The sequence below is a fragment of the Triplophysa rosa genome, linkage group LG22 (genome assembly GCF_024868665.1).
Source record: "Triplophysa rosa linkage group LG22, Trosa_1v2, whole genome shotgun sequence".
NCBI classification, from domain to species: Eukaryota; Metazoa; Chordata; class Actinopteri; order Cypriniformes; family Nemacheilidae; genus Triplophysa; species Triplophysa rosa.
The window spans coordinates 2,548,183-2,562,854 of NC_079911.1; the positions used below are offsets into that span (position 1 = coordinate 2,548,183).

Consider the following 14,672-nt stretch of genomic DNA (forward strand, 5'->3'; position numbering starts at 1 on the left):
AGATCGTAGAGAAGCTCATCAGATGCGTAGGCTCTGAAGAACAAAAGGTGAATGAATGAGCACGCCGGCTTCCCTCTTATACCCGGACATCCGGGGAGGAGCCCGGCATGCAAATTTCATTCGCCAATTTTCATTGGCCTTTTATAAATACTCAGAAGATGATAGGTTCTCAAGACAAACCCCATTCTGTCGGTTCGACACAACGTCGAGAGACCGACAGAAAGGGAAACATTGATCCGTTGAATTTCTCAGTCCAATCTAAGCCACTTTTCAAAAATACAATTCTGCTCTATAATTAAGCTATTACAAATAAAATACTGTTACTTTTAATACAGTTGTTATGTTAAATAGTGGAGTACATGCAACTAATCATATCTAAAATTATTCTTGATTAATATAGTTTGTAGTATTCCTGCTCCTTAGAAAGTGCCTAAAGACATCGTAAAATTGTCCACGCGACTCCGGTGGTTAATGCAACAAGGATACTTTTTCTGCGCAAACAAACAAAACTAACGACTATTTTCAAAAACTTCCTGATTTGAGTGTTAGTTTCCAGCGCGCATTCCCAAAGCCACACGACAGTGCATCCGGTGTCAGCATCGCTCGACGCATGCGTGTTCTGATGTAGAGCCTGTGTGGTCAGAACACGCATGCGTTGAGTGATGCTGACACTGGATGCACTGTCATGTGCAAGCTTCCAAAACTACCTTAATTTGCGTTTCTGGGAAAAATGGAGGTCATACAGATATTATACTACTTGAGGGTAATTAATTGCAGAATTTTCATTTTGGGCCGGAGTTACCCTTTAAATACTGCATATTATAAATACTGTGCTTTACCCCCCAATAACTACAGGTGTAAATCAGTAGCGAGATCGTGTTTGGTTTCGAAACCATTGCTGAGATCACACACTAGGGATTCTATTCATTGAATTGTGTTTGTATAGTTTGCATAATTTCAACTGAATGTCAGTTTATTAACATGACACATAATACATAAGTGCTCTATTAATGGTCTCTATTCAGGAACATCATGCGCTATTTGAGAGCGCTTAATTGTTTCCATCCCACATTTTGTTGTCGGATCCCAGGCAGCTTTGAGGCATCCATCGCTCAGCGAGGTCCTTTCCAACTGCCATCTGTCTCATTCCTCAGCAGAATGAATGGTTTTCTACACGGCGCTTCCCCTGTGCCGAACTGACTCTTTCATCCCGCCGAAGCCCCCTCTCGGTGATACACTACGTGAGCGCACATATGAAGCGCAGCTGAAATGCAGCCCTGCAGAAGACTGATGAGGTTTCCACTTCGTCGTGATGGAGCTCAATATGGTCTTTGCTGCAGGCTGATATAAGCTTGTGTTCGGGCTGATATGGTTTGTTTTAGGGGAACGGAGGCCTCAAACAACTCAAATGGGATTTGTGCAATGCTGAGTAATAGTAGTTCTGAAAATATAGTGGTTGGATTGCGTGTAGGCAGGAACGAGATGCTCAGTGGTGAAGTACAGCATCATCCATGGTTTAACATGACAGCACACTCAAGGCTGTTAATCTACTTGATGTCTTTCATCAGTTTTGGAGTCTGGACATAGCCATAATGCTTGTAAAAAATGACAGTAAATTCATATTTGACAAACAAATGTGGATTCAATCATTTAGCGTTATTGAATTATATTCAAGACCTACTTTTAGATTAGTTTAAGTTCAAAAATGCCAAAATACCTCAATGTGAAGTTTGTCTTGGCAAAGGACATGTCTGGTCTCATTCTGTGAAGTAGAATGGACACAACTGAGCTCATGGAGAGATCTGACAATCGATTCAAAATCACAGTCACCCACTAAAAGAACAGATTTTAATGTAAAAAGCATTTCTAAACCCTGCTGCAAAGACTGACACGTCACTGGTAGCTGGCCACCATCCAGCTTCTCAAATCAAGCTTATAGCATTAATTCTGGCAGGTCACGTGAGTCAAGCTCACATCAGCTGGTCCTCATCTACCTATAGAAATATGACGCTATCACAGTATCCGTTTTAAATTCATTCAGCCATCAGCCACTTATCGTGTTGCTCATAGGCAAATTACCCTCCTCCATCCCCATCTCACATTTACAATCAGGTCTCAACTACCTTTTCATAAGTCTCAATTATGTGTTACATAATGAGTAAATGTCATAAAGAACTAATGACATCTGTTTGTTCTAATATGTTTACCCTAAGGGGGGTTATCTAGGGGTGTAAAGAGTACCTGAAAACCATACTTAAGTAAAAGTACAGCTACCTTGCAGTGAAAATTACTCCATTACAAGTTACAAGTCACCAATTCCAAACGACTTCAGTAAAAGTCTTAGAGTATCTGATTTTAACAGTACTTGAGTATTTTACTCATACTGAATGTAGGCTCAAAGCAGCACTAGTCCTCAACACTTAAGAGACACGTCAGTGAAAAACTAGAAACAGTTGATTCGTGAGGAGAGCAATCGCATTTATTTTCTTAAATCATAATAAGACTGAACACCTCAAAATTGCAATAAATCATGGTCGACACCATACCCTACGTCATTACAAACACCCTAAGTCTCATTTAAGCTCAAGTGCTCATAAGTAAACCAAACTCAAGGTCTCTTCAATATATCGGATAAATAAAATAATGTTAAATAGAATTAAAAAGTCAAAGCCTTTTTGCACTGGACCTGCTGGTTTGGGCCTCATCGCCAGCTGCAGTCAGGTCCTCATTTCACATACACTGTTAGCCCTTTCCTGCCATTTCTACAGTAATATATTGGCAACACTGTTGCCAGCTAGTTACTGTAGGTGTTTTACAGTAAACTACTGCAATGGCTGTTTGAAGATACATTCTTAAAGAATCTATTAACGCACTTAAATCACACAGTCTCAGATGAACAAGTGTAAATAACATATGAACACACTAAATCTGTCAAGATTTCACTAGAGGAGAATTAAACACAAACATCAATAACATCTTCACATATTACAGACACCACTTTCACTTTATTTCTGTCATCTGTGTAAGATCTTATTGAGATTTAACTCTAGTTCATAGTGGTTCAAATATGTTTTAAGTCACCATTATGGCGATCAGTGTTTGCTTTGGTTGGACTCTTTGACTTTCTTGTAGCATTAAAATGTACACTTATACAATAACACTGAAAGGGACTTTACAGGAACCACAACTTTATGTTTGCTTAGTAACTGAAGATACATCTGAAAGAATTCAATCATTAAATAATAATAATATAGCATTTAAGATTTATTTAGATATGTTTGGTAAAGTGATTACATGTTATAATGGAAAGATCTCTGTCAGAAAATCTTTCTTTGCAATTGAGACACAGTTAGACACTTGACATACAAACCTCATCAATGTTGACAAACAATCATGAATGAGTTTGTACTATGTTCCCAGCATGCATTGCAGCATGAAGCTGTTCAGTTGATTGTCACCATTGTTGAGATTCATATGTGGATTGTTCATTTCTCTGTGTCCGACTCATTCTTTAGGTTAATATTTTGTCTATATAGTGTGAGAGCACTTTTGAAAATTGAAATACTATACATTCTTTTTACTGTTTTACATCACTTCATGGCAATAGTCCCACCATATGGTCAAATTTTGAGCAAACGTGTTTAGAGCACATTTAGGAAGAGTTAGTTTTAAAAATAATAGCTTTTGTAGATGTGTGACCTACAGTAACTAGCTGGCAACAGTGTTGCCAATATATTACTGTAGAAACAACGGGTAAGGGCTAACCGTGTATAAACCGCCAGCGATTGACATCTACCTGATATTGCAGTCATATTCATATAAAGAAGCCATATTGACAAGTTTTTGTAAGTTATGGCAAAATCCACAAGATTGTAGTACATTCATTGCATTGTAAATGGCCATATTAATTATAAGATAGGTGCCATGCAAAATGTAATGTGTAATTGCATTAGTCATTACAAATGTAGTGGAGTAAAGAGTACATATACTTGTTAAAAAATGTAGTTAAGTAGAGAGTAAAAGTTGCTAATATCTTTAATACTCAGTACAACTACAAAGTAGCCAAAAAGATACTTAAGTAAAGTAACTAAGTACATTTACTCCAATACTTTACACCACTGGTTATCGCTGTGTCTAACTCTCATCCGGGCTGCATGGATGGGCAGGGAGTTTTTCCCAGAACAGAACCATACCGTCAATGTAAACTGTATGTAATTGTCAATCATTTTTTGACGTCAGTGATCCTGACAGAACTACCCTTTTTCACTTATAAATTAGTAAGATCACATTAGTTGACCAGCTTAACAAGTAATTATTTGCTGGTCTATGCTGGACATCTCACCAGGAATGGGTTTATGTAAATATTAGTACGCTTAAATTGGACTTACGTGCTGCCACTGGTCTCGAATAAGCGGCCGGTAGCGCAGAAAGTATTTCAGCGGGAAATTTTCCACATCAGGCCACGAAGAAGGGCTGTTCCAGGTCACTTCCAGTCTTCGTGCATTATTGGCTACAGGTTTGGCCACCACCCTCTCAGGGGGGTCCGGTTTCACTGTTGGACCAAAGGAATTTCCACGTAAGCTCATGACTAATAAAACACATTTGAATGAAATAGTTCACCTGGAAGTGTTTCTCGTTTCGCGTCATACAGGTTCGTAATGATATGACTGTAGATAAATGGTGTCAAAATTTTCATTTTTGGATGAACTATTCCATTAAAAGTCAAATGTTTTTTTTCTGTGCCACTGTTGCCACAAAACAGGACTTCAAAAGGAATTCATATTTTCCAATAAAACTTTTTGCATAGTTCACCGTTAATGATCAATGCACACATATTAGGTTGGACTTAAATACCTCACAGAAGCTATTAAATCATCAGTTACAGCAAAGTAAAACAAGAATACCGTTTTAAGAGAGGCTAACAGTAAATACCACTTTTGACAAATGCCGCCAGAAAAATACTGTAATCGAGTAATAGATAAATGATGAATGCTGTCAAGATTTTCTCTTTACGATCTTCACGAAATCATTGACAAAATACACATCTTTTTAAGAAGCCACACTGTGACATGTCATTTAAGCAAAGGCGCCCGCTGAATATCAGGAGAGCATTTTAGAGCTAAGGTTTATGGGAAATGAGCAGAGTGCAACAGAGTGGCCTTATTCTTTATGTCTAGCTGTGGTGGCCCAAGATCATTCTGTTTGCTCTGCGGTTTTAGTTTCTCTCACACACAAGAAGACAAAGAGATGTTTCTGAGCCCCGTTCCCTTTACTATTCATAGCGGACACATAGTGGCTTCAGGATTTATCACTCAGGCCGTGACCTGGCTTGAGTTAAACACTCTTTACGACTTTTAAACACTGTAGATGTTGTTTAGATGTCGGCTATTCGAATGCAAATTTTGTAGGCTAAGACGAAGGGCTACGCTAAAAACAAACCCATCTTAAACCACCCTTTTTTTGTGGATTAGTGGTTTTAGCCAGTATTTTGCTGGTCTAGTTAATCTTGTATTCTGGCAAAGTTGGTGTTTCTCTAGTTTGGATAGCTGGTGAGCTAAAAAGGCTCAAAATCAACATAATACTATCAAAATAGACCAGCTATCAACCTTAGGATAGTTTTTGTTCATCAGGGAACATACAGTAGATGTAGTGGGATTTTAGGGTTTATTTTTATACATTTTATTTGGTAGTGTCTTGTAGCGCTTAATAATCTGCATGCTTCAGTTCAACAGTGAGGCAATTTCTTTGATGTAGTTTCATCAATATGTCGCATCTTGCATGTTTGGCATTGACAAGTATGCTGATTCTCAAATGAAATCAAATAGCTTTTACATGCCAAATGCATTTTGAAAATGAATCCACATTCTATGAAAATATACCGTAGAAGCGGAAGGGAAATATTTTCATTGTCAATCCAGTGATCCAGGTTGCATTAGCATTTTTATTACCGTCAAGCACACATGTAGCCATGCATGTAAGATCTTCATTTAGCTGCCGGTGCCATTCCAACAACACACCAGCCAGCCAATACACTGGATATACTTCATTTTTATTTGCCCCAGTGCTTGGTGTTATTCATTCAGATAAGGATGTGATTGTGGGTTTCCAGTGACATGCAAATATGTTCTAGATGTTTCATGCAGGTCCCTGCTTATCCCATCATGTAAATGGCTGCAGGTCTAAAGGCCCGTTTATACCACATTAAAAGAATAGTGGGGTTCACACCACAACTATGAAGAAAGCTATGTAGAGAAACGTGTCGAGCAATTTATTTCCATATTTATGATAAAAGATTTACAACCAATCAATATTAAATCCCATTTTAAGGGAATAGTGCTGTTTTCTGTCAGTGTAAATGTAGTTATCATTTTAGTTATGTTTAGAATTATCATTCTTGGTGTAAACATGTCTTAATTAGCTGGTTAAACCACACAAAACATTTCCTGAAGCCAAAATCTCTTTGCAATTTAATGCAAGTGACTGTCATTATCAAATTTAGTAAAACGATCATCATAACGTGTACCTATAGATGATTCTTCAAAGCTGATAGCTGTGGAGGCTCTTCCCAGCGCGTTCACTGCCGTGACATTTACTCGGTATGGAAAGCTGGAGAACATTTCTGGAAACTTCACATGGCATCTGTTTTTATGGTACTCGTCTCTATGCACCTCCAAAGGCTTCTGGTTGTGTCTGAAAAACAGAAAAGAATCAAGAAAATAGATCTAGTGACATCCTCTTAAAAACAATCTTGCACGGGTTCTTTAACAATGATGAGAAGCTTCAATGGAATGGTATTGTTATGGTGTTCCATCCATGCTCACTGGAAAACGATGGCACCAAATTATAAGAACATCATTTGAATCCAGTTTTTCGTTGATAACGTTTTTGGCAGCATCACCAATACGAAGCTACTGCTTAACATTATTTTCCAGAAGAGAAACCGTTTTTTCAATTGGATGTTTAACAGTTGTACCCCATAATAACAGAAGAAATTGATCTGCCCTTGGGGTACCATCTGGGGTCTTGTCAATAGCTGACCTTCAAACCTCCTAATATGAGCTCTGTCCAAAAAGAGCAAAAACATTTATTGAGCTTTAATGGCATTTTATAAAGGCAATAAACCGTTCGTACCTCATACCAAAATCATTTAATGTACATCTGGCAGAAAGTTCTAGAGAAAGGTCTAGTGCACATGTTATGTTGGTGTGCGAATATACGATATATGGTGACCTAAACTGCAGAGCATGCAAAACTTAATTTTTTATGAATTCCCCCTAAGTTGTTAATAATAGGGGTTAATGGAGGTTGCTGTTGTCTGATTAAAATCTATTTTTATTAAACTCCTTTCGTCAAAGCATCCAGAGGAGGAGTGATTGTTTGTAATTGCGCTTTAAATGTAGCAAATTGGCCATTGAAAATTATTAAAGAACCACATGCTGTGAAATTGCTTGCAACATCAGTTGGACAGGAAGAATTTCGTTTTAGCTCTGTTTACCCCTGCTTATGTTGCATGCTTTATATTTATATTACAGTGGATACCCAAAGAAAAATGCTACTGCTCAGAGGTTGCGCTCCAGAGATTTGAAGTGCTCTTAGTTGTGTTTCATTTAAGTATGACGTCTCAGAGGTTTCTCCTTAGGAGCATTCTGCTTAGCGAAATAGAAATAGAAACAAATGAGATGATTGTTAAAATACACTACTAGTATGAAGCTGTAAATGAATGATGATTGCACAGGTAAAATAATCTGAATTTGGGTATATTTGATGAGAAAAGTTTCAGTTTGTATTATAATCTTAATACTGATTTTTGATTGCAGACTTAGCGAATCTGTTTCAAAAGAAATATCTGAGATGCAGGACACTTAATCAAAAGTTTCCATTTGGTCTCCATTTAATTTTGATGAAGAAATAATTGATATCCTGCTGAGATCTGTACACTGAAGCTATGCAGACAGTTGTGGACAGGTCGAGAGAAATGGGTTGAGAGACATGCGGTCTGTGTTCAGAGTTATACTGTAAGGGCTTTTGGTTGAGATTTCTTCATCAAAACCACTTATACTGCCTTGAGTTCCAGCACTTAGAGCAAGACAGGCCTCTTAGCACAGAGCGTCACTGCTTTAGATGAACCCGCTGTGTCTAGAACATGAGAGGTCATGACATGACAAAAAGGGTGGGAGGAGAGAAAGTTGGGGTTGAACGCGAGAGACAGAAAAATATCTTACTGGACATCAACTTCGTAGTCTGTAGGGATGTTTGGGGGATGCTGAAGATCCCAAGTGCAGTAGAATCCTTTAGGGTAGGTATTTGATCGACATATCACCTGTGGTTCCTTCGGTGGAACTGTGAATAAAGCAGAAGAAGGAAAACGTCAGTACTTTGTCAGCTGAAGGCCTTTTTATGATATCCCGAGTTTCTTTAGATGTGTAACCCCTCAAACCTCCCCCAGTCCAAGCATCAAGCGGGAAAGGAAAAAGGGGGAAATGTAATAACCGCCCATGCCCTCCTTCCAGATTAGAGCCCTTTCTTCGAGCTCCACTGGACCATACCCACCAGTGCCAGAATTGAAACTGATGAGTTGGACCTGTTGCCAGGGTGACGCATACGATTACCCCTTCCCATGTGTCCCTCTGTGTGAAATGGAGGGTGATTTAAGCCCTGTTAGCTGTTCAGCGCCTTCCTCCCCTTCCTCATCTCCACTGGCCCCCAGGGGCCCGACAAACTAGAGCCCGTAAGAAACAAACCTGCTTATAAGCTCACCTCTGGGCTCCCCTTTGAGCTTTGATTGCTCTAAACGCAGCACTGAGCTGATAGCTTAGACACACAACACCTTCAAGACGTGATTTGATGAGGCTGGCTTTGAATTCTGAGAGAGGAAGAGAGGATGGTAAAGAGATACGCTTTAAGTCTGGCTTTGGCTTCATGTTATCTTTCTTTTGAATAAGTGAGAACTTGCAATGATCTTGAAATAAGATACAAACTGAAGAACATTTCAAAGTGACCTTAAAACCATTTAAAAGTGACTTGAAACCCATCAATCACAACTACTGCTGTAACTAAGTTGTGTTAGCACAGCAAAGGTCATGGGTCCAGGGAATGCACCTTGCATGCACCACAAATCACTTTGGATGACAATATCTGTCGAATACATGAATGTAAATGCATAAATGCAGGTATGGACTCATTTTCACAGGCAGGTGATAAAATGGAACAAAAATAAAAATGAATGAAGACTTGGGTGCCCACCATTAGTAAGCCAGTTGCACTGTTTTATGTTTAAGAGATAGTGTAATATGGACAGCTTTTTACCTTTCTTTTGCTTTTTAAATCAATATGTTGCTTTTGTGCAAAACAGCTTGATCAATGCATTTGTCACCATTGGAGAATCAATTACCAATCGAGTTCTGGCCTTTTGTTGAGAAAACAACAGGAATACTGATCAGAAACATGGTGACCTCCCTCCACACATTATAATGGATAGATAAGCGTTCTGGACATCTGGAATTGCTTATGAAGAAAATACACAGAGGTGAATGCACAAGGTAGCAGAACACTTGTCAGAGGAGCGTGTTTCGTTTGCCTTAACATTCCTGCCTTGAGCTTCTGCCGCTTTCTACTCAGGAGGTCCATTGCTCCAAAGAGTTCAGACCACAGGAGGTCTTCCTCACCCTCAGGCCAAACGGGCACGCTGTCAGGTCACAGACCCTCGTCCCTGACGGCTTAAACCACCGGAACCCTCCCCTTTCACTTCCCCGCCCTTCCCGAAAGAGAATGCACAGCCATCCACACAGAAGAACATCTCAAAGACATTCTCCAAAGAGGCAAAAGCCACAAAACAAAAGAAGGTTGCTTTTCTGTGAGAATTTGCAGCCTAGCAACACATCTATTGTCTCCTTTATGTTTTTTTCTTTCTTTCACACTTTTTGGAAGACCAGAATGTTCTAAAATAGACAACAAAGACATATCACAGCGTTCTTTCCTATACGAGTGATTTCATCTAAGCTACCAGTGCCAAAGTAACAGCGTTAGCCGGAGGTGTGGAGAAGTTAAACAAAAGCGTTACTTAAGGGACTTTGGTGGTATTGTAGGAAACGATTGGGAAAGGCGCAACTAAGGAAAGGTCTCGGTCACTAAATCAAAGGAAAGATGTGAAAAAATATTTTGCACATGGAAGAGCCTGTTTGTAAGACTATTAAGATTTTTGCCATTGTGCCATTATTTTCCTGGAAATTAGGGTCAATAATACAGTTATTAAATCTGGACACAAATACAATTAAAAGCAAAAATTAGTATGATGTATAATTTTTTGTTGCTTTACAGTAATGAGAATGACATTTTTCCTGTACATAATGCTTAACCATAATCCCAATAATGGCACACCACACTGCAAAACATCTTAATGGTCTTAAAACAGGCCTCATTGTCTTTATGTACGAACTATTTTCTTATTTCGAAAGATGACATGCCTTTTTTAATTCATTTGCAAGGTAATGTCATTAACTGCAATACATATAATGTGTGACAACCATTATACTGTATATTGTATGAAAAAAGTAATAAACTTAGAAAGGACCTCACAGGATATAACTTGATAAAAATTCAAGAATATGAAACATTAAAGGCAGGAGTTTTACACAAAAACATTATGGTTAACAAGACTTCACCCTACGCAAGCTTCCAGAGGGCTGTCATATCATATTAAGAGCCGGTAAATGATACCCTTCAAACTCCTCTTACAAAAAGAGAAAGTTAAGTACTATTTGTAATAAAAGCTGATAATTGCAGAAGTCAACGAAAAGAGGCAATTTAGCTGTCAGACAAAGTACACTTACTGGTGGCAAAACTCCCTTCCCAGCCTTTCCGGAGTCCTGCTTTTCTATATTGATGTAATTTAAATAAAACATATGAAAACATTTGCCTTTGACCCCCGGCTGCTTATTTTTTAACCCCACTTTACATCTAAAGCCTACCTGTCACTCAGCATGCCGACAGCATTATTTGTGATTCTGACAAAGTCTGTGACCCTGGGCACATCAGGTAAACAGTTTCTCACACTCAAAGATCGACGCAGGGGCTATAGATTTCACCTGGTCATGAAAGAATGGATACAATTGCCTTGCAGAATGCAATAGAAGGGCAGTGCTCACAACCCCCCTGCTCTGCCGGCTGTCTGCTCCCTAATCCGAGGCCATTAAAAGGCCAGCACTATGAAAGACGCGGTTTTAGGGGTCAGTTGACAAACGTCAAGCCGCCAGCCCACATGAAAGGCGAGCAAGTGAATCCCAGGCGGCTAGCGCTATCATCACTAACTGCTGATCTGTCAAAGGCGGGTGCGACCTCCCCCCATGACGCGTCTGGAATGCGGGCTATGTGCTCAGCGATTGAAAGCAGAGCAATGTGGGGACAAGGGGGTCCAGTTGGAGGGCCTCTACCTGCAGGGGAATGCGGATCAGCTGCAGTAAATGCTTAACGTGGTCTTGTCCGACTCCCACACCTATAGACCACCGTAAGATGCAGGACAACTGATAAACTTTAATTGAAGAAAAAGCAGTGGGTGTTTGTTTGAAAGGTTGTAGTCTTACAATGATTTAATATGAAACATCTTAAAATAACTAAATGAGTTTGCTACAGTTCAGCTGCTATTGAAATGAAACGGTAATGCTTTGCTTAAACGTGCTGTTTCACTATCCAGTAAGCCAACAGAATTAACTATTTCTAAGGCATTTAAAGAGAAATTTGATTCTCCCAAAATTATGTGAATACATCAACCTAATTGATTCAACCAATGGAATAAGTTGGGGTTTAGCGCATCAAAATAGAAATCTGAACTTTGCTATTCAAACTGGTGATTTTGCCTAAGGCAAAAAGGACTTTAAAAGTCGCATTTGCCCAATCTGCTATTCCATATTACAGCGAATTGTAACATTCCATATTACAGTAGTGTAAATTTACCTAATTTGTAAGTCGCTTTGGATAAAAGCGTCTGCTAAAGGACTAAATGTAAATTTAAATGTAATCTTTTATTTTTTAAAGATGTCTATCACCCTAAATTGTGCTTTTGTTGTTGACTTTTGGGGGTAAAAACCATCATCATAAATTAGTCACAGTGCATGTCTTACACAGAAAGTGCCTGGCTGGCAGGTAAAAAAACAGCTTCGCTTTGCCCATGCATGCATGCAAATTCATAATATGCCCCGGATCCTAATCGAATGTCCAACACAAAAAAGAAACTCAATAAATCCTGTGCTGAAGTGCATGAATTGGAGTGAGTCTGGTATATGGAAGGCTGCTGTTACATGAAGTATAATACAATAAGTGTAGTACAATAATAATTCATTCATCTGCTTTGAGTATATACGGAGTCATGGGGAACTAGCTGCTTAGATCCCCCCACCCAAACAAAACAAAACAAGGCAGCGCTTTCTTGCATGTGTTTGTCTGTAAAACATTTCTCCCACTTGACTGTACGTTTTGTCATGCCAAAGAAACTGACAGACATAAGCAAATGGGACAGGAAAAAGGCGAGTCAGCAATCTTTAGCAAAACAATTTCAAAGCAAAGCTTCGCTCTGGCCAAATCCAGTGCCATAAGGTGACAATAAATCTAAGAGTAATATACTGTGCGGTGTTAACAGTCCATAGTGCTAACAATCTGTTTAATAGTATAAGGTGTAGAAAAAGACAAGGCTATTCTATTTTTAAAGCCTGGCTTCTTAAAAGGAAAGGTGCTGTTGTTTTCACTCAACGTGTTGTCGGTCAGGGTGGTCTAGTAATACAAACCAGCTCTCAGCAGCTCGACATCATTGAGTTCAGACAATTTTCTTACCCATTAAAAAACACAAATTTAGCGTGACATGTTCCCGTCCCTTTAAAAGCTAGAAGCAGAAACTACAAACAATGAGGTTCCTACGGGTTAAACGCAATTGGCAGTTAAGAAGGAATTTATTCAATGGCCCCAAAAAGTATATGGACACCACATAGCTCCCTCGTGCAACACTGCAAACTTGAAGTTAGCTCTGAGAAAACGCCTAGCGTCATCTGTTTACAGATACTACTTGGTTTAATATTTGTTACGTAACGCAATAAAATTCCTACCTGTTTATATTTTAGGTGTGGATTATGTTCTTGGATGGGAAACATCCTTTATGGGGGCACAGTAATCCCCACTATCTTTTTAAACAGGTTCCTTTCATTATGGTCTCTTTCCAACCTCTAAATACTCAGCAAGGCAACTACATTGAGATTGACACTGCTAAAAAACAATAAACAAACCTACCCAGACCAGTCAGAACATTCCCAACAACCCGCATCACACCTGGGTATACATGATCAACTATTATCCCCATCAGGCTGCTGTGACCAAACCAATCAGGCCTAGATTATATCCACTTCAGTGAAGTTGTGCTAAAAAAACTCCCAAACTCTCTAAGGGGGATTTCAAAGGTAGTAAACACATATTGTACATATGCAGTGACTAGAGCAGGGGCCATCTGTACAGAGGTGGAATACATGAATAAAACTCAGAGACTCTAAACCTCAAGGCAGTCATTTTAAATTGAAGCCATTAGCGTGCGATGGAAAAATAAATAGCAGTTCCGTTTCCACAGGGCCTTTCTTGCACTGTCCCTTAACCATCATGATTATCATAGAGACAAAGGGATATTTGAGGGATTCTGAGGATGTGAAAAGTTCGGGTCTCTCCAGAGGGAATATCTCGAATAGGGTTTGGTTCTAGGGACTCAGGACTACTTAAGAGAACACAGAAATGAATTGAGAAAATGAACACAAGTCTACCTTTGATGATCCTGTCTGGATTTCGCAAACAAGAATTTTTTTCAGCTCATTTTTTTGACAGTCCAAAGTCTCTCCAAAGGGCAAAACAACTAGACTCGTGATCTTCTATTCAGACACAATGTTAAAAGACCCAATGTGGCAGACAGATATCTGATGGGGTGGTGAGGAGGGAAAGTCATTAGGGGGAGTTGCCGTCTGAAGCTGGTCATCATGAGGGGCTAATTTGACAGAAATGCTGAGAGGAAGACTGATGATTTCTGAGCATGTGGTGGAAAAACAAAGAGGGAGGGGCTGATGGATGAATGAGAGGTGGAGAGGTAAATGGACTAGACAACAGCATGGACAAAGTAACAACTAAGAAGAATTTGGGTGGTCTTATGGCCACTTCCATGAGGTGAGGGTCTCTCTCCAGGTGTATGGGTCTATGCATTTAAATGTATAGCTTACTGAGGGACAAAAGTGCATTCGACATTTGAACTCACTGAATAAGTTTAGCCAGTGTAGTTGGTCCTCAAGTTTGACTGAGCTGGTATTAAACGCATGTAGCTGGTCTTCAAGCTTGACCAGCTGACAACCCCAACCCCCCTCACCCTTTAGGCTTGTTTATAGAATAGATTTTTAGCATCTGGTTGTAGAGGACAGACAACTTCAGTGTTTCACAACTCTCCAATTAGTCTAGGATTATCTAGCACTGAAATATCAAGATAGTAATCAGTCAAATGTTTTTCTGGTATGACCCAAAGTTGATACCAGAACTGTGATTTGGTACAATGTTTAATGTGAACAGCTGAGAAGTTCAGGTCAAATCTACAGTATGATGTGCTGCTGAACAGACAATGCAATATTCCATATTTTTTCCCTGAAAGGCAGGGGATTAATGAT

General features: G+C 39.3%; 1 protein-coding gene across 1 annotated transcript in view; it reads right to left on the bottom strand.

Moving 5' to 3' along the window:
- The window catches only part of cntfr (ciliary neurotrophic factor receptor), a 167,040-nt gene that overhangs the window by 38,641 nt on the left and 113,727 nt on the right, over positions 1–14,672 (bottom strand). The window contains exons 5-7 of the mRNA XM_057320539.1: positions 8,223–8,340; positions 6,524–6,690; positions 4,389–4,552 (exon numbers count right to left, since the gene is read on the bottom strand). Of these exons, the coding sequence (XP_057176522.1) occupies positions 4,389–4,552; positions 6,524–6,690; positions 8,223–8,340 (449 nt within the window). The remainder of the gene's footprint in view (positions 1–4,388; positions 4,553–6,523; positions 6,691–8,222; positions 8,341–14,672) is intronic.